Source organism: Falco peregrinus, chromosome 5, assembly GCF_023634155.1.
Source record: "Falco peregrinus isolate bFalPer1 chromosome 5, bFalPer1.pri, whole genome shotgun sequence".
Lineage (NCBI taxonomy): Eukaryota > Metazoa > Chordata > Aves > Falconiformes > Falconidae > Falco > Falco peregrinus.
In genome coordinates, this window is record NC_073725.1 from 68117186 (window position 1) to 68136988 (window position 19803).

General features: G+C 48.8%; 1 protein-coding gene across 4 annotated transcripts; it reads left to right on the top strand.

The window, feature by feature from the left end:
* Positions 1-102: 102 nt before the first annotated feature.
* On the top strand, positions 103-19667 carry FZR1 (fizzy and cell division cycle 20 related 1). 4 transcript variants are annotated; one of them, XM_055804504.1, is made up of 14 exons: positions 103-243; positions 8347-8492; positions 9573-9698; positions 9940-10003; positions 10419-10546; positions 11003-11085; positions 11465-11648; positions 11851-11916; positions 12386-12488; positions 13137-13321; positions 14211-14444; positions 14526-14630; positions 15449-15541; positions 16353-19667. In XM_055804504.1, exons 2-14 carry the CDS (start codon positions 8424-8426, stop codon positions 16392-16394), a joined length of 1482 nt encoding a protein of 493 aa, XP_055660479.1. In that variant the 5' UTR covers positions 103-243; positions 8347-8423; the 3' UTR covers positions 16395-19667. The 4 variants fall into 4 exon arrangements, with proteins under 4 accessions (XP_055660479.1, XP_055660480.1, XP_055660478.1 ...); XM_055804505.1 differs by having other exon boundaries at positions 220-243; positions 8350-8492; XM_055804503.1 differs by lacking the exon at positions 103-243 and adding an exon at positions 293-411 and having other exon boundaries at positions 8350-8492.
* Positions 19668-19803: the final 136 nt, after the last annotated feature.

Genomic DNA, 19803 nt, shown 5'->3' on the forward strand with positions numbered 1-19803 from the left:
TGGCGGTCAGGCCCCACTCCGCGGCCGGGCTGCGGGCCCCGGGGCCGTCCCCAAACTGCCACCTCCCGCCGCAGCCGCCCGGACTCTCTGGGGCAGGCGCCCGCCTGCGGCCTTAGCAGCTGGGAGGCGCCCTTCGCCGCCATGACGTCACGTGCTGGGAGGTGGTGTCAGGCACCGCTGGGCGTGGCGGCGCGAAGGGGGCGTGGCCGTTGCCATGGCGCCGCTTCCTGTATTGATTTGAAGGTGAGGGCGGGGTGCGCTCCCGTCGTGCCGCTCGCGGGGGCGGGGCCAGCGGGCGGGGGCAGCGGCCGCGGGGGTGGCCGCCATATTGGGGAGCGCTGAGGCCGGCAGAGACTGACAGGAGGAGGCGGAGCGGAGCGGGGCCGGGCCGGGGCCGCGCCGGCTGGGCAGGTAGGGCGGGCGGCGGGGCTGAGGGCCCGGTTCGGTGGCGCGGCGCGGGCTGCGGCCGCCCTTTGCCTCTTCTCCCCGGGGTGCGGGCCCGTGCGGCACCGGCAGCCGGGCCAGGCAATGGGGCCGGCCCTGTGGAGGGGCCGGGCGGGGCGGCCCCGGCCCGGCGGCGGGGTCAGGGCAGCCGCTGCCCGGCGCGGCTCGGTGCCCGGCTGGGGGTGCCTGGGGCCTGCCGGGCCCCGAGGGGCAGCGGCCTGCTGGCCTGCGTGGCGGCAGGCGGTTGGCGAGCGGTGCCCTCGGGGGGGCCCTTCCCGGTTTGTTTTACGGTGCTTTGTCAGAGGTGACAGGCGGGACCCGGCCTGTACCGGACGGCTTGGGGCCATCGCGCTTCTGCTGGGCCCCCCCTTCCCGCGGGCCCAGCGGGCTCGGGGCCCCCGGAGCCGCCGTGCCTTGGTGCCCTCCCGCACCGGCCCGCTGCTCTAACGGACACCGTGCGGCTGGAGCCCCGCGGGGGTCGCGCAGCCCCTGCCCCCCCCAAGCGGCGGGGGGCTCTGGCTGCAGCCCCTTTGCGTGGTCACTGTACCCGTGGGGGTCGCGCAGCCCTAGTCTTCCAAGCAGTGGGGGGCTCTGGCCGCAGACCCTTTGCGTGGTCACCGTGCCCTGATCCACCTGGGAAGGGGCTGTGAGAGCTGGTGGCTGCCCCTTCCCCAGTTGATTCCTTGCTCAAATTGATAACGTGAGCAGTGGCTGCGATTTCTGTGCCGTGGGCTCTGGTGCTGAAGAGAACTACCAAGTGGCGAGGGAAACTTTGATGAAAAAAGTTTCTTTTTTTTACGGGCAGCGCAGATCAGTGGTGTGCCGTTGGCCATCCGATGGCTTTGGGGAGTGTGAGGCAGCTCAGTATCGCCGTGTCTTTCCTTACAGTTGTTTTTTTTCAGTGCATTGTTGACATTTGGCAAATGGAAGTAGTGCACACGTTCAGCAAGTGACGGGCTTGAGGTCTTAAAAGCCTGAGCTGAGCATCCTCCACGCGTGGTGAGAGGGGAGGCGTTCTGCTGGAGGAGTCGGAGTACAGTGAGGTCTGTTGGGTCGTGTTGGAGTCCTCTGTTGAAGCAGTGGTAGGCTTTGTGTGGATGACTGAGAGGTTTTTTGCCTTGATTTCCAGCTCTCTTGAAGGCGTTGTGCTCCTTTTCTCATGAAGTGCTGATTCTTCCTGAGTTAGTGTGTTTCACGATGCTAGCCTAGTATTTTGTGCCAAAGGTTCTTCACGGAGCAACACCCAAGCTGACAACAACATTTCATATTAAAGACTGATTTTTATTTTATTATTAATACAGAAGTGGAATTTTCTGGGGCTGTTGCCTGAAGCTGCTGTGTTTTCTAAATCCTGTGACTTCCTTTTGTGGGATGACTGGGGGCACCCTTACATCTTCAGTAGCTTAAATGTTATGATGAAGCAGACTTTTAAATCACTTGGCCTTTTCAGTAAAGCACCGTGGACGAGGCTGCTGGTGAATTTTTAATCTTGGCTTTCAGTGCACTGACTTCTGATAAGGCTTCAGATAAAGCAAACCTTTTATCTATAGCTGGTGCTCCTAGCTGTTTGTACTCCGTTTTGAGATGTAAGATAATTGGACAGCTGTTGTGAAATTGCTTGGAGGGGGGAATTACAGATCTAATATTATAACATTAAACTACCTGCTCAATTACTCCATTCCCTTTTAATGCAACAGACAGCCTTATCCTGTGATTATTTTTTGTTTGTATTTTATTGAAGGGAAGCTGAATTTTATTAAAGGTAGTAGCTTTATGAAAAATTGCCATGCTCAGACACAGCGTACAAACTACTAAAACAAACAAGCCCTTAAGGTTCTGTAAAATGTTACGAAAGGCATACAGTAGCCTTTCTTCTTGTGCTTCCCTCTGCTCCTAAGTATGTATCCTTTGAGTCTAGATGCCCAGCATGGAAAAACTCTGCCCTTGCCTGTATCCCTAAGGTCAAAGTACTTCACTCCATCCATCCCCACTTCCTTCTTACTAACACTTTGTGTATGCAGGATAAACAAATGAGTAGATATCTTCTAGGTGGTCAGCAAAATGAGTGCCATCCTATGCCGGTTGATGAGCAGCTGAAAGCAGAACCTCCATTTCACATGTCTGTCCAGTAACTTGTCCAAAACATGTGCTTATGTGGGGAAAAACTGCCGTCAGGTGACAATGGAAACAGAAGTGCTGTTGCTGCAACTTGCTGTCTTGCTTCAGAGGCCAGCAGCTACCAGTAGCTCAGCCCTCTGATCCGAGGGGAGATTTGGCAGTGAGGGAGCGTGGAGAAGGCAGGCTGGTTTTTGGGTTTGTGTTTGGTTTGGTTTTTTTTGATTGTTCCCTGTGCCTCGTGAGTCAGGAGGGGCAGCAGGATCTAGGTGTATTGGTTTGGCACAGGTTACGTCACGGGCCGAAGTGAAATCTTGAAGCAGGACGTGGCAAGGTTAATGCTTATCCCCCTCTTTGTCACGTAGCAACTTGAGGAAATCGTACCCAACTCCTTCCCTGGCGTAGGTATTATCCTCTAGCACCTGCAGCACAGGGTAGTGTTACGCTCTGCCCCAGTGCAGAGGCGCAGCCAGCAGGAACCAGTTTCATTATATCCGCAGGAGTAGCGGAGCAAATGGAAGTAGCAGAACTTGTTCAGCACTTGGTATTTCTCAAGCGTGATCTGCCAGAGCTGAACCTGATCTCTAACTTCTTCAGAGCTTTAATCGAGCCTTTGTAACAGCCAGAAAGGAAGAGGTGTTCAAATGCTGTTTAACCCAGGTGCCTTTGCTAATTGTTACATCTCTAAAACTGGAGAGTGTTTCTTCTGCTGCCTCTTACTTGGTTTTCTTTCATAGTAGATGAACCTCTTATGAGACTTTCTGTTAATTAGATGCAGAGATTGTCTTTTGAGCCACGGGCAAGAGGTGACACTGAGGTGACCCCTCATTGAGCATGCGTTACGTTTTAACGTTGTGTGTTTCCCAGCCTATGGCTTCCTGCACTGCTGAAGACTTTCTACTTTATTTTGAATTCCCTGGGAGCAGGCGTGGCCCTCATATTTATGGAGCAGCATGGTGAAAAGATGAAATAATCACTACCTGCAGGCAAGAAAAAGGGTTTTAATGGTGATTATTTTCTGAGAAATCCCCTGCTAAGTACATGATTGTCATGTCTGCTTAGATAAACCCTGTGCTCCTAACAGACTACTGTACGCTGCAGTGAGGTGTGTATTGAATGAAAATGTCATCTATGAAGGTAAAGTAACAAACCTACAGTTCTCTTAACTGATTAAAAGCTGGCTGAAGCAAGCTTGGAAACCCCTCAGCCTGACTGCTGCATGGGTACAGCAGTGGAGGGGGCTGCGGACTGTCTTGAGTTGAGCAGTTGAAAAAATACGTGTCTTTTGAGTATGGCACAGCAGGCTGGACTCTGTCGACTTCTTTTGTTTTGTTTTTTTTTCCCTTCCAGTTGTGGAGAGAAGGAGGATTTAGGAAAAATATCGATGCTGAAAGCGCTGGTAATATCTGAGCATCATCCACGTAAAAGAGGCAGCACTAGCGATGTTCTTGGTAGACTTCCTGGAGCATTCCCCTCAGATGAGGGCTTGCATCTAAGAGTGTCTGTTTTGTGTATGAAAATCCTGGTGAAAAGTTTTTGGGTTTGTAACGGTGTACTCAGAAGATTTATTATTGGAGGGGGGGAGTATGTTTATCTTCAGTAAAGGCTTTTCCAAAGGCAGAGATGTTGCTGTTTCCTGAAGGTGTTGCAACGCTGGGTTTCCACTGGCCTGTGAAGGTCCATGCCATGTTCAGAGCTCTTTGTCATGAATACTTAATCCTTGGCTCATGCAGGCTTCCTGCAGCACTTTGTCACCTGAGTGTCCTAAATTAGCATCGTTGCCCTGTGGTTTGCTGGTCAGAGTTCCTCTGTCATCTTGTAGGACTGTGGATTGCTTTGGGAAGGTAGACGTAAAGTCTGAAATTAGCTTCAGAAGTTGACCTGGAGGGCTGTGGGAAGTCTTCTAGCTTGTCTGTGCGTGCAGGTGGAGCTGCAGTGAGTTGCAGAAAGGTAAAAATCTTTCACCTCCAATCTGAATTGCAGGTTGGGCCCTCACCTGTGAGGAGGTGGTGATACTTTCTGACAGTGGGGGTGAGAGGAGGCGCAGACGGGTAGCAGTGCATACCATTCATCTCCTAAACTTTGTATGGAATTGCAGCATCTCAAGCTTCTATACTGCTGCAGTATATATATGGACTGGGAGGCTGAGTGCAGACAGGAGACGAAGGCAATGTCGTGCCCTTTGAGCCACGTTGCCTCTCAAATCAAACTTTAATTTGGTTTGCACCTACTGCTGGTCATCTGAAAGTTGGTGGGTTTGGAATAGGGGCGTTCTAGGGTTTGATTTCAGATCCTGCTGCTCGTGACTTAGAGGACTAGGAAAGCGTTTACGCCATTCTTTTCCCCTTGGTAAATTATGGATTTCTTCCCGAGAGGTTGTAAATATTCAGCACCTGAATAATGATATTTTTACCTCAAAACATGTGCCATTAAATACAGGCCCAGAGAGAAAGTAGCATCTCTGGGTTTGGGTAGGCTCTTGCTAACTCTAAATTTTGGGGCCCCAAACAACCTTTTTCAGCCTTCAGATGCTTCAAAATAGAGCATCAACAGAACATTAGTTGTCTTGATAATTCAAATACATCTCGGCCACCTTTGGCCTTGTTCAAATTAGGAAGCATATTCAGTTTTTACATTTAAAAGTTCTCCTGCCTTTGGTATTCTCAGAGTCCCTCACTTTCATCAGTGCTCCTTGTGTTTAACACTTACCCACCCAGTTATCTTCCATTTTTAAGAAGGGCACAAATAATTTCTAGACAAAAAAGTGTCAGGGATTGTCCAGCTCTTGCTTTGCTGAGGTAGGCCACATCTGGAACCGAACAGAGACAACACAGCCTGTGCTTCTTACCCCAACTTCAACACTTGCTGAAGAATCCAAGTAGGTACAGGCTGCCTCGCAAACAACAGAGAAACAATTTCAACAATTTTGCAAAATAACTGCGTTCATTTCCCTGCCAACCCTGGCATTCTGCCTGCTGGCTTCTTAAAAACAGATCCATACCAAGAAAAAAAAACCAAAAACCATTTTAAGTATTAGGATACATTAAGGTTGGGTCAATAAAAAGAACAAAACGCACTTGTTCAGCACCGTAACGTTGCCTAGAAGTATTGTTCTGAGAGTAATGTGAACTGTGAGAAAATCCAGCCAATCTGAAGATAGGACATAAGGTGCGTGAAGAAAATAAACTTCAGTCAGAATACAAATTCTGTTCTTGGAATTAAAAAAAACCAAACAACAACCCTGCACCAAAACCCACCTTCTCCAAGCTTAAAGCACATAATTAGTAACAATGTAGTATCCAAAAAGAGTATGTAACACATGTAGCTCCTCCATCTTTCATTTCTTCGACTAAAAGAGAACTTGCAGTCCACACACTCCCTGTCCTTACGGCAAAGCCTTTCTTAACTAAATTCAGGGGAAATGGGAAACCCACCCACTTTCCACAAATTTAGAGTTAGCCAGAGCCTGCCCAAACTAGAGATGCTGCCTTCTCTCTGGGCCTGTATTTAATGGCGCAAATTTTGAGTAAAAACATTATTATTCAGGTGCTGAATATTTATTGCCATGTTCTGCCTATGCAATCTCTTCTGTCGTTCGCTCTGCTTTATTTCTGATTAGAAGGTGCAGTTGGAATCTGTACAGATGGGAACTCAAGTGGAAGAACTCTAAAAGTGAATGTGTTTCTTATCCAGAATTAAAAATGTCACATTGCTGTGTGGATCTAGTTCTCGCACGAGGACTGCGCTGAGCCGTTTTGGGAGCGTGCCTCACATGAGCGGTGTTCCCCAGCTGATCACGCTTCTCGTGTGGGCTCTGCAAGCTGCTCTCTCTTATTCGTGGTGTTAAAAAAAAAAAAAAAGGATGGGGTGGGGGGGCGCATTTTGTTGAAATGCTTGGTTTGAGAGGTTGTGTTAACCTCTAAGGTAGTTTTGGTAGATTGTGGGTAGGTAAGGATAGTGGTAAGTAAACTACAAAATGAGGAAGAGTGTTTGACATGGGATGTGCTGGGTTGGTTTTTTTAACCTTCGTTAATAACATCACAGGCCTTTCTGATTTTTTTTTACTCACAGTAATGCCATCTCTGACTATTTGTTTGGTGGAAGCTGATTACTGTTAAATTTGGTAGCTTTCTCCAGTTTTGCCTCTGAAAGAACATATGGGAAAACATACTAAATTAAAAAAAGAAAAAAGCTTGGGGAGGAGGTAGCAGAGGTAAGCAGGTGTGCTGGGAAAAGCTTGGCACTATCTGTTTCCGAGATGCTCCCGTAAAAGTGTTGGCATGCTTAACGGCAAGGAGAAAAAGGCCTCTGCATTTCACATTTGTAAGAAATCCAAGTTTCAGTACTGACAAACGGCTTAGGTAAAAGGAAGGTAGCTCTGTTAGCTAACAGCTGACTAGCCCGGAGTTTCTCTCACTTTCAAGGTGATTTCGTAGAATATTTGAACGCTTAATTGCATCTCTCTGGATTACAGGTGCTGCTGTAGCCCTCTTAGCTTGGTAACTTGCCTCCAAATTTTAATGGTAGCTTTTCTGTTCCTGCAGGTAAAACTTTTTCACAGCAAACCCAAGCTGCTGGCGCAGGAAGCCGAAGGCAGTTTGTGGCAGGTCCTGAGTGTGGCAGTGTCGCTTGTCCCTGGAGAGTTTCTCCCAGCCCTGTCTGGGTGCAATTGCCTCCCAGATTTTGCCACAAGTTTATATCTCCAGGCAGCTCCATTTGTGTAGCCGGGACTCCGGCCAGATAGCGTAAATGTTTATACAATAACAGCAAAAGAAAATGCCGCTATGTTCTGCACAGCTCCCAGATGCCTGTATAGTGAGGATTTTGTGTGTGGTATGTGTGCAAGATTCCGTGTTTCCCTTTGGAGATGTTTATCTTGGGTTGAAAGAGCAACTTGACGTGTCTCTTCTGGCGTTGGCATTTTTGCGTCAACACGAGCTGTGGACAAAGCATGAGGTGTGTGTGAGCTGGGGAGGCTGGGCACAGCGATGCTGATCTGTGCCCTTCAGAGTTCAGACGAGGGCTGTGACTGCATATCCTCACAGAAGTGTTAGCTAATTTATTTTGATTTTTTTTTAATTGATGCATGTCGTAATTTAGCCAGCCAAGTCTAGGCTATGAAGCAGCCCTGTCTTTATGCTTGAAAGATGCTTACAGACTATTTAGCCATAAGCAAGCTAGCTTTATGCAAGCCAAGAGGAATATTTGGACATATATTTTGGGACTTTATGGGCATCAGGCATTGAATGTTCACCCAGGGGGCTACCTAGTCTGTAGCTACCTGTGTTCCTGCAGTGTGTGGCACTAAAAGTCTGAAATACTTCGAACGTGGCTCAAAGTATCCCGGCTAGCTTCAGCTCGGTGGTGTGTGCTGCTGCCGTGCCTCTGGCCTGAAGCATGGATCTGGCTGTGGTGGGCTAGGGGGTTCGGGGGCTGGTTTTACGCTGCCAGAGTACTGAAGGTTTACTAAACTGTGCTGCTGCAGTTCGTGCGAACAGGCGGGTTTCGCGTATCGCCGTCTCTGCTCCAGTTACTGGGCTTGCCTGCTGAGGTCCTGTCAAACACAAAATGCTGGTTGCCTGCTCGTGTGAATCGGCAACGGAGGGCGGTGATGCAGAAAAAGGCTTTCATTAGCAGCCCTGTGCTGTATCCCACAAGTTTGATACCGATGCTTTGGATAGGAAAAGTAGTCTCAAGTTCAAAGAACAGTCTCAGGAGATACTAAAGAGCTGCTTCTGTATGAAGGGGTGTCATATTTTGGTGTTTTTCTTCCCCTGGCTGTTGCAGCAGACTGATTACTGATTGGACTTCATGAATATAAATCCCTGAGCCTGCTGAACTCCCCAGCCCCTCTGCTTTCCACCATGGACCAGGATTATGAGAGACGTCTCCTACGCCAAATCAACATACAGAATGAAAACACAATGCCTTGCGTAAGTACAAATGGGCTATGCTAAATGGTCTTAGCCTGACTGTTAAGTTGTTTGCTTTGCCTGTGACTGTTTTCACAAGCTTTTGAAAGATACCGGACCTCTTTGAAGCAAATCTTAGTCTTTGCTGCGAGCAGGTGTGAGTTCCCGAGCTGTTCTAGGAATAACCAAATCGCTTGACTTCAACAAAGCCTTTGAATATCATAAACTCAGTTCGGGTTGCAAAAAGTCGTTAAGATATTTTTGTGTAGCTCAGTAATGCCTTTTTACTAAATAATGTCAGTAAGTACATGTGGAATGTACAAAGTTGGGGGCTAACAAACAAACAAACCAACCAGCTGTGGGGCTTGACGAGATAGAGGAGGTCCAGCAGAGGCCACCAAGATGGCTGGGGGGCTGGAGCAGGAAGGTGCTGAGATCCGCGTTGCTCAGACTGGAGACGATGAGGCTCAGGAGGGGATGAAGTAGTTGCTTTCAACTACCTGGCGGGTGGCTATGGAGAAAATGGAGTCAGACTCTCTTCAGACGTACACAGTGGAAGGATTAGAGGCAATGGATGCAAGCTGCAACAGGGTGAATTCCAGTTAGCTATTAGGAAAAAATGTTCACAGTGAGGGCGTCCAAAAACTGCAACAGGGAGCTTATGGGGTCATTGTCCTTGGAGATGCTGAAAACTCAACTGGATGAGGCTGTGACCGTCAGTGTAACTTTGAAATTAGCCATATTCTCAGCTGGCGTCCTTTCCATCATAAATTACTCTAGGAAAAAAAAAAATGTGACTGCAGCTAAGGAATCTGCTGCTCACCCTGCAAGTAGCCTGCCCCACTCCAGCCTTCCACATGTTTACCTTGATGGTGTGGGCTTGAGAAGGAGCTGTGAGAAAGAGGCTGTTTAATTGCTTCTTTTGACAGAAGTTCCCATGACACTTGGACTCTGACGTGCTTACTAGGTTCTGTGAAGGGGATAAACTAATGCTTGGCTCTTCTACTTGGGCATATTCAGCTTTTACAAGACCTCACTGATGTTTTTCAGACCGCTGCTGTGATCAGCACTTGTTCTTGTGGGTTTTTTTCTTTAATGCAGGTAGCAGAGATGAGAAGAACCCTGACGCCTTCCAATTCTCCAATGTCTTCTCCTAGTAAGCATGGAGACAGATTCATTCCCTCAAGAGCCGGGGCCAACTGGAGCATCAACTTCCACAGAATAAACGTAAGTTTTGCTCCCTTTTCAAGCAGCTCAGTCTTGCAACAGAGGAAATTGTGGTGCATTTTGGTTTGGCTGGCATAATTCCTCTGCTTATCTTCTGCACCATGGTCTGCTGCTGCCCCAAAAGAGTTCCTTCGAGTGCATGTCTTTAAATAGGCTGTCACTATGGTCTAGGAGACTTGTTTATTATTTTATCGTATATCATGAGGTTTATGTATGGTGGTAACATTTTTCTTCCTTTCAGGAAAATGAAAAATCACCAAGTCAAAACAGAAAAGCAAAGGATGCTACATCAGACAATGGCAAAGGTGAGACCGCCTTTCTACTGCTTGTGCCGCGTCTGTAGGTTTCATCTCGAACTGTTGGCGAGTTTGGAAATCAAGGGAACTCTGGCATTTCTGTGCTTGTGCAAAAACTCAAGCAGGTGTTTTAGGAAGTGCCCCCATCATGAGAGTGAATACCAGATTACTTCAGTAGGTTTCTGACAAATATCTGGGAAGCAAGAGGCTGTTTGTATCCCTTGATTTCATATGCCTTGGAAGCACTTTCCTGGTGGAGTGGAAGGAGGGGAAGCTTGCTGCTAATCCTGATTCCAAACTGGGGCCCCAGGCTTGTTAAGAGGCCCTGTGACTGTACAAGTCAGACAGATGTGATCCTGCCACTCCCTGCAGAGCCGTTTGCTGCTTCAGAGTTCTCTACTTAAGTGCTCGTTTGGGTTCACAGATGGCCTTGCGTACTCTGCTTTGCTGAAGAACGAACTCTTAGGAGCAGGGATTGAGAAAGTACAAGACCCACAGACGGAAGACCGGAGGCTGCAGCCGTCCACCCCGGAGAAGAAGTCCCTCTTCACTGTAAGTTGGTTACTTTGCATTAAAACCAATGAAGGTTGTCCACGTGCGTCACAGGAACAAAGCACACAGTTCTGCCAAGCTGCTAGTGCAAGCAAGTTAGCGTTGCGGCTTGACCAAGATAAGCTGTTGATAACAAAGTTTGGTGGCCTGGAAAGAAAACTTAAGTATCTGCAGCAAGCTACATGCTTCCTATTTTTGTACTGGCAGGGAAGCTGAGCTGGACCCAGCTCTTTTTGGACTGTGTGGTACATGACCAAATCAAGTTTTTTGGCTTTGAGTGGAGACGGGGGAGGCTTTTGTTTGGTTCTGGAACACCTGGCAAAGGAAGGAACTGAAAAGTCTGGGAAATCTGGCTGTGGGTGTAGGAGATGGCTAGGCATCGGGCACCAGTGTGTTGCAAGTGATCCTCTAGGTTTTTTGCTGGGGTTCTTACTAGGTTGTGTTTTCTTTATGCAGTATTCACTCAGCACAAAACGCTCTAGTCCAGATGATGGCAATGAGGTCTCACCATATTCCCTGTCTCCTGTCAGCAACAAAAGGTAACACTGATTCCCCACAGACTGCAAGAAGGGAAGGGTTGGGACAGAGGAATCAGTGAGGTTTAAGGCACCCAGAATCACTGTGTGAATTGCTTTTGGAAATCTGGGGAGACAATAAGTAGGGACAGTCAAGTTCTAAGAATTTCTGTGGGTGCCCAACCTGCCTAGATGCTTCAGTAGGCCAACTTTCAGGAGTCAGTTTACATTTTTACTCCTTAGCTCCTTTACAGAAGAACAACCTAATTGCTTCCAGTCTTACCTGCTGGAAAGAATTTTGCAGCCTCTTTGCGCATTTCTATAGAAATGCAGTATGCTTTAAAGAGTGCCTACTGCTCTGATGTGTAAGATCCTATAGTTTTGTATCTTTTTCTGTCAACAGTCAGAAGCTGCTAAGATCACCTCGAAAACCAACCCGGAAAATCTCCAAGATTCCTTTCAAAGTGCTAGATGCCCCAGAGCTGCAGGACGACTTCTACCTGAACCTGGTGGACTGGTCCTCTCTTAACGTCCTCAGCGTTGGCCTTGGGACTTGTGTTTATCTGTGGAGTGCTTGTACTAGCCAGGTAAACGATCATCAGTGCCTGGAGAGTGAAGTACCTGTTGCTGTAGGTCTTTTCCAATCTTTCAGAGCTCTGGAATGTGCTGTGTGAGGGGCTCAGCACTTCTAATGCTCTGTCCCAAACTAGGTACTAGTTTGTGAGACAGCTAATAGTGTAGTATGACAATTAACAAGTGTTTCTCATTCTATTCTGTTGTGTTTTCAAGGTGACCCGACTGTGTGACCTCTCTGTGGAAGGAGATTCAGTAACATCTGTGGGCTGGTCAGAACGGGTCTGTATCACGTTGTCAGCAATGACAGCTGAAGCGCTTGTAATTTAGATGCTATCATTGTAGCCATATAGCTCTTACTTGCAGGTTTTAGATGTATTTCCCCAAGCTTCCCGTATGCATCGCAAATCAAATGTGTTTTTCTCTCTGCAGTATTTTTTTTTTCTGTTAAATGAGAGGGGATAGAGAGCAACTTCTTGTATCGTGAGGTTCTTGAGGTATTTGCTAAGAGATGTGGGAGAGAGAAAGAGCCAGTTCACTCCTCCAGCTCTTGACAATAAAATGTTACAATAAATGCATTCCAGCCAGACTGCTTGGCCCTCTCAGTTAGGGAAAAGATGTAAGATGGAACAACTCTGCATGTTTTCCATCTTGTGGGATTTATCTCAAGTCTTTTCCTCAGCTTCTAGCTTTTGTTTGACGTTTGTCTGTACGTACTGGCTTTACTGATCGTGGGTTTCTGTTTGTCTAGGGGAACTTGGTAGCCGTGGGCACTCACAAGGGTTTTGTACAGATCTGGGATGCAGCAGCAGGAAAAAAGCTCTCCATGCTAGAGGGACACACAGCCAGAGTGGGTAAGGAGATGGGAGGCAGAGGTTTCACGTTTTGTTTCTACCTAATTTAACTTCTTCCTTGCAAGCAAGGGATCAGCTTGAAATAGCGATGCTGGTACTTTGAGTTCTGCTATCTATCCCCTGCTACGTCTCAAGCAGTCTTCAGAATATTATGCTCTAGTAATTGTGATGTTCTGATCTTGGGTGTGGTGGTGTTTGAGTGTTTGAGCAGGTGTTTCCTCCACGTCTGAGGCATTTTAGGTTTGGTTACAACATCCTTTTTTGCTGCCACTGGCTTCCGGCATCAGCCCTGCAGGCAGGCTGCTTTACACTGAGATTTCCAGTTCCCTTATTCTGCGGGGACTATTTTTATTTGCTCAGAGGCGTTGTGAATCTGAATGCTGGAGTGTGAGATTTGGGAAGTCAAGGCACCTTCCAAATTCTATTTCTGTGCTTTACTGCACTGTGAAACGGGATTCAGTAGGTTTGTGCAGGTTAATCTTTGTAGGCTATTCTAGGACTTCACGCTGGATGTAAGGGAGGTCTGTAAGCACTGATTTTTTTTTTTATTTATTTTATTTTTTTAAAGCCTTGGCAACTGTGGTGGCTGTGTTCTGCCTACCTGTTTCTGCAGGACTCCCACAGCATACTCTTCTGCCCGCATTACAGGTGCCTTGGCATGGAACGCGGACCAGCTGTCCTCTGGGAGTCGAGACAGGATGATCCTTCAGAGGGACATCCGCACCCCACCCCTGCAGTCTGAGCGGCGGCTCCAGGGCCACAGGCAGGAGGTCTGTGGGCTCAAATGGTCTACAGACCACCAGCTCCTGGCCTCTGGAGGAAATGATAATAAGGTATAGTACTTCCAGGGAGTCATGTGAGGCTGGGTGTCTTGAGATCTTCACCAAGAAACGTCAGAACCCCCTTTCTTTAAGGATATTTGGCCCCTCTGAAAAGGGGCTTTTGTTTCAGTTGTTGGACTGTGTCCAAACATAAATCACACTAAGCTTCTACTTGGTCTCCTCTCTCTAATAAAATTAAAAAGGCGAATTTAATTTTGCCTCTGTATTTGGCTAATTAGATCTATAGCTTGACTCAGGGGGTTGAGTTCAACAAAGCTGTGCTTCCTGGCTTTTGTTTAGGTAGCATATCGTCAGGTTTGTTGCAATAATGTTTATGCATGCAGAAGGAAACTGAGTTTAGAGCCATGTAAGTTCTAATACCTATAACTCAGGCTTGTAATTCACTGAGCACCATATGGAAGAAGCATCTGTTCTGGAGAAGCACTGTTCTGAGCCCTTCGGAGTGGGTTGCTAGGTAGTGAATTTGCCCAGTGTCTGTGTGACAGCATGGTTGTACCATGTTCCTCCTGCTCAGAATAACTTTTAATGAACTTGAGCATATTTCTAAACGTGTTCTGGAATAATGCAGCCATAAAGAGAAAACGAAGGGTTTGAGTTCACATTTGGTGACGCTGCCTTTGGCTTCAGAAGCTTACCCTGAGGACTGTTAGCTTCCTTGTGGCCCAGGGGTAGAATGGCTCCGCAGTTGAGACTGGTGGCAGGGTGGGACTGGCTTCAGGGCTGCGAGTGCAGAGTGGAGATGCGTGTGCTTGGGCAGAGCTGTGGGAAATCATCTTGTTGCTCAACTGCCCTCATCAGTCCCAGTGCAACATTGTGATTTGTGGGTGTTGTGGGCACATGACTGCAGCGCAAGTTCGATCACGTCTCTCCTCTCTGCCAGCTCCTTGTTTGGAATCACTCCAGCCTGAGTCCTGTCCAACAATACACAGAGCATCTTGCGGCAGTAAAAGCTATCGCCTGGTCTCCGCACCAGCATGGACTCCTTGCCTCTGGCGGTGGGACAGCTGACCGCTGTATACGCTTCTGGAACACGCTCACCGGGCAGCCTTTGCAGTGCATCGACACTGGGTCGCAAGTGTGCAACCTGGCCTGGTCAAAGCACGCCAACGAGCTAGTAAGTTCCTCACTGTGCAGTCCTGCTGCTGCGCTGTCTTGTGTTAGGAAGCATGATGCATATTTCCTTCTTCCCTTTCAGGTGAGTACCCATGGATACTCGCAGAACCAGATCCTCGTCTGGAAATACCCCTCATTAACTCAAGTAGCAAAGCTAACGGGGCACTCGTACAGAGTCTTATATCTGGTAAGTGATGACCATGTCTCTGGAAACTTCTGTGGCTGTGCGTGTGCTGAGACCCAAAGCCACACTGCTAGTGGCACTGTAAGCTGCCTGTAGTCTGGGCGAAGACGTGAACACTGCCTTACAAGCAAAGAAAACCGCTCTGGTTTTCTTGCCTGCAAGGGATACTTAGATTTGCTGCTATGGAAATGCAAGATTTTATTAATGAATAGCAAAGCCTGCCAGAACTCTTCAGAGGAAACACAAGCATCTCTTCTTGTTCCCTTAAGACTTGTACGCTTTTTCACTGGTAACTACCAGCAGGGGAAGAAGTTGATGCTTTCAGATCTCCTCATTTGTCATTAAATGCTTGGTGCAGTTAATCCATGTTGATCTCGTACCTGCTTTGTTACTGTTATGTAGGGCTTTCAGTGGATTCATGACAGATGATAAATATGCTGATACTGTTTTGTGAGGTAGATTCCAATGTAAGTGACTAACAGAGCTGGCAAATGCCAGCCATATCGCGCTTCCTGCCTTAACACATATTTATGATCTGGGGAGGAAGAGACTCAATTACAAATGGCTTGGATTTCTTAACACAAGAATCCTTTTTGCGATAATTCCACCCATGTATTCCATAGCTGCATAAGTAAGATACTAGTGGTCGAATTGGCACCTGCTGAGACTGAATAAGGCACATGAAGGCAGAGGTAGTTGTTTGGTTTCTCACTGTCAGCCAAGTAGGAAGGAGAGTTAAATCTTTCATGCATTCCAACGAAGATTTGTTTTCAACCTCAAAAATGTAGCAGATGCTAAAGGTTGCTCTCTCTCGGCCTTAGGCAATGTCCCCTGATGGGGAGGCCATAGTTACAGGAGCTGGAGATGAAACCTTGCGCTTCTGGAACGTCTTCAGTAAAACACGCTCGACAAAGGTAAGGACGCGTCGTGTGGATGGCTGCAGCTGTGTCCTGCAGGAGGCTCAGCCGTTGGGGGTGAATGCCATCCGAATTTGCTCTGTTCTCCTGCCTTGCCTCTGGTCTTTTCACCATACCCTGCAGATCGAGGGCTAGATGCAGTGAACTTTGAGGTATAAAGGGATTCATAGTTGTCAGATAAAAGGTTGCTTCTGTGTGCCCAGGGCAGTGTGAAAAAACATCCTTCTCCTGGCTGCTGAAGATAGCAGCGTGTCAGGGAGGTCACCCTGAGCCCACCATCTTCCCTGCCAGCGTGCTGCTATGAACTTGACCCAATCCTCAGATTATCCCCTGGCTCTGTACAAAACCACGTAAAATGGTGTTTTGGATGGAAATGGGGTCGTGGATGCTGCCAGTGACAACTTGCTATCGCTGAAAGTGGGTTGTGCCCCAAGAGCTCTTCTGGGTGCCTGGCAGAGGCAGTGGGGAATGGCAGACAGATTTGAAAGCATGAGCTGGGGGGAGCTGGTGTCGCTCACTGCTGGCTGTCCCCCTGGTTTCTGACAGCTCCAGGGTGCAGTTCCCTGCAAAGCTGTGGGAATGGCACGCTTGCCTGCCATGCTCCTTGTTATCAGTTGGAAGAAGCTCATGGGAATATCTATGGCATTGGACTTTGAATGGTGAGCTCACCTGATGAGCTAGAGGTGCCTCACCAGATTAGCAGTTGTGCTTTCTTTTTTGATAAAACAAAAACCAAAAGCACATGGGGTGACGCTGCCGCACAGCTGTGGAAAACTTAGCATCTGCTTTATCTCTTCTGCTTTGTCAGGAGTCTGTATCCGTTCTGAACCTCTTCACCAGGATACGATAAACCCCATATACTGCGACCCAGGAGACTACAGCCTGAACAGACCAGGATAAAACCACTACCTTTGGTGTGCATGGAACCCCAAACGATCAGCCAGAAGGGGAGGGGAGTGCCAGTGGGACTGGAGGATGGACCCAATAGATGCTAATTAAATAACGCGCTTGTGAACCACGCTGGGCAGTGTTTGGGATGGGGGTTGGGGAGGGGAGGGAACTGCCAAAGGTTTACAGATCCGTCCTTTGTAAAGGGAAACGGCTACCAGAGGAAATGTGAAATAGCGTCCCCCAACCCTCATGTTGTAAACTGGAGAAAAAAAAAAACCAAAAACGTGTGTGACATGGACCATTGAGACCGTACCAAGGCCATCCCAGCTGCTGTGTTGTCCCCACTGGGGAAGAGATGGGAGTATCCATGCCTCTGTGGGAGTGGGTTTAATGTGCTGCTCTGGGTCCTTCTGTCCCCAGATGGAGGTCTCTGGAGGTAGGAGCCAGCCAGCCTGGTTCAATACAACTGGTGCAAGGGGACTAGACTCCAGGCTGGGCATTAGCCTCTCTGCTTATCTAAGGGCATTGTTTATAGCCTGGCATCCCCATTACGTGAAGAAACTGGAGAACTGATGATTTTCCTTCCTTTTTTTTGCCCCCACCCCCCCCCTCAAATAGGTACTGTAGTACTGGATACAATCATTCCCATAAAACAGCTTGATTTTTGGCATGCTCGACAGCTGCCTTCAAACAAATACATTTTGGGGCTCTAAATTTTGGAGGAGTATTGAAGAGGCTCCACCTCAGAGGGAGCACATTCAGAAAGTTTTAAATTGCTAATGCATGTTCTGGGCTGATCCTTTTAGTTAACAGAGAGGAGAAACAATGGCTTTAAAAAAAAAAAAAAAAAAAAAAGAAAAAAAACAACAACAAAAAAAAAACCAAAACACCCAAAACAACGAACAACCACCATGCATGTGGAGCTTCCCACAGTGTGCTGTTTGTGGCAGGCTGGTTGCTCTGGAGTCTTCCTGAGGACAAAAGCAGCTGAGATGTGTTTGAGAAACAAAACAACTCCTGTGGATCTGTCTGTTGGAGAGAGCATGGCCTCTTCTGGCTGGAAGGGGGGTGGAAATGCCACGTCTGGGTGAGAAGGGGGGTTCTTTTTCTAAAGCAAAGAAGTATTGCTTTTTTTTTATCTCCAAGTCAAAGCCAGGGACCCGTTGTTGGGTTGTGGGGGGGGTTTTGTTGTTTTTTATTTTTAAGTTGTATGGGAAGAGAGTGCCTGCTTGTGTGCTTGGAGCCTGCGTGATGAGTGCCGTGGGATGCGACGCAAAGCAGTGGTGTGTGTGTGTGGTGCTTTTAATTTAAAGAGAAGTTGTTACGCTTGCAGCAGCCTGTTCCTGTCTTATTTGTACATGTGCCGATACTCTCCCTGCTGTGCACCTGGCTCCTGCCTGCCTCATGCCCTCTCTCGCACACTGGGATGTGAGTGCTGTTCCCTGTTCTCATTTGGATTTTCCTGGCTGTGTATATAGACCTTGACCTCTATGTAGATTGCATAGGCAATACTTTTATCTCTCTCTTTTTTCTTTTTTTTTTTTCCTTTTTCCCTCCCTGCCGCCACCCTTTCCCTGAAACCAGAGTGTATGATTGTCTCTCCCCAGTGCCACTGGTACCCTTAGGGTGAGCGTCGGAGGCGCGGGAAGGCTGGTACGGAGAAGGGCGGTGAGGTGCTGTTCTGTTCACTGCAGCCTTGACTGTGTGTGCCACTACACCAGTGCCTGGATCAGGCTCTCTGTGCTACCTCTGCGTGTCGCACGTACTTGGAGGCACTCGTGAGAGGCTCGAGCTCATGTACCGGGGGCGTGTGTGTCCCCCAGGCTGGCAGCACCGAGGCTTCAAAGCCCAAACTGGCAGCTGCATGGTTGTCTTAGACTCACTTGCTTCCAAAATGTAATTTCAATGTAACTTGTGAAACGCAGTTTCAACACGACTACTTCGTTGTAGTTCTTGCTGCAGGAGCGTGGGGCTTGATTTAAAAATCACCTGGTGTACCCCCCGTCCCTCTCTTGTCGCTTCTTATGTTTGCTGGCACTGTTAAACTTCGGGTGGAAGGAGCACTGCAAAGCACTGAGGAGTTGTAAAGCTTAAGTCAGATCATTAAGTTGGTGAGGGGGTTTGAAGTGAGGGGCAAGACACGGTCGGTGTGTCCCGTGGGATGTCTGTCCCGTCGGGCAGCAGAGCGTGGGCACGGGAGGTGCTTACGCCAGGGGTGGAGGTGGCTGGTGGATTTTCTTGTCGGTGGTGGGTTGTCTCCTGCCTCAGTCTTGACACGCAGACCCCAGGAAACGCTGCTTTCCCCTCCAGGAAGAAATAGGTGGTTGTGGTGAGGGGACACAGGAGGTCCCAGCCAGGGGGTGGGTTTGTTCCCATTCTGGGGTGGCACTGGGCGAGCGTGGTGCCACTGGGGCTCCTGCGGGGCCGGCTGAGGGAGGTGTGGGCTGTCTCTCACCCTGCAGCACAGGTCCTCGTCCTAGAGGACCCAGGAGCTGCTGTGGGGGTGGCAGTGCCATCAGGGCACACATGCATCCACAGCTTGGTGCTCCGCGCTCTCCCGGCACCCTGGGGTGCTGCGGGGGGGGACACAGCCGCCCGTTGCTCTGTCCCTGCTCACCAGGCACTTTCACCAACCACATCTCTCCCTCACCTCACTTAGGAGCTGCATTGGGAGCAGGTTGGCTCGCGGTGACATCTCTCACTGTGCTTGGCAGGGAGGGCTAGTGACTTCCAAGCCATGGCTGGTCTGTGGCCGGGCACGTTGGCTGTCGAGCGTGGCGAGAACAAGCTGTTGAGGTGGACTTGGCTGTTAAAGCATGGCATGAGCTCCTTCCCTGCCCCCCCCCCGCCCCCTCATCCCGCTCATCCAAGAAATCAGCGGCGTTCCCAGAAGTGATCCCTGCAGGTCCTGCGCCGCAGGAGCGTGGCGGTGGGTGTGTGCGTGTGGCTGCCCATGTAGGCGAGCGCGTGACGCGGCGCGGGAGTGTGCTGCCGTGTGTTCAGAGGAGAGCGAAGCGAATGTCAGCTTGTGTTTTCCGTGTGTGACCTGTAAGCACTGACATGATTGAGCAAAGGGTCCTCCCAGAGTTTGTGTGATAAAGTCTGCGACCTTGTGGCATTGTTATATATAAGGCATCCTATGGTGGGAAAAAAAATAAATAATAATACAGAGAGCGTTGTTAACTTTTCCATGTAAAGCAATCTAACTGGCATTAAACAAGTTGTGAACTTACATCTTGGGTGCTCTGCTTTTCTTTTACACAGTGAGGTGAGGGGCGCAGCGTGTCCCCAGGCACTCCAGAGCTGCCCCCCGCCCTGGTTCAAAGGCCCTGGGGGTCTCTGCAGCAGTTGCCCCGGCTCTGGAGGTA

Excerpts from the sequence above, each read along its gene's own strand:
- FZR1 (XM_055804504.1), top strand. The coding sequence starts at position 8,424 with ATGGACCAGGATTATGAGAGACGTCTCCTACGCCAAATCAACATACAG. Across the intron at positions 11,086-11,464 it reads TCTCCTGTCAGCAACAAAAG|TCAGAAGCTGCTAAGATCAC; the intron begins GTAACACTGATT and ends TTCTGTCAACAG. Across the intron at positions 15,542-16,352 it reads GTAAAACACGCTCGACAAAG|GAGTCTGTATCCGTTCTGAA; the intron begins GTAAGGACGCGT and ends CTGCTTTGTCAG.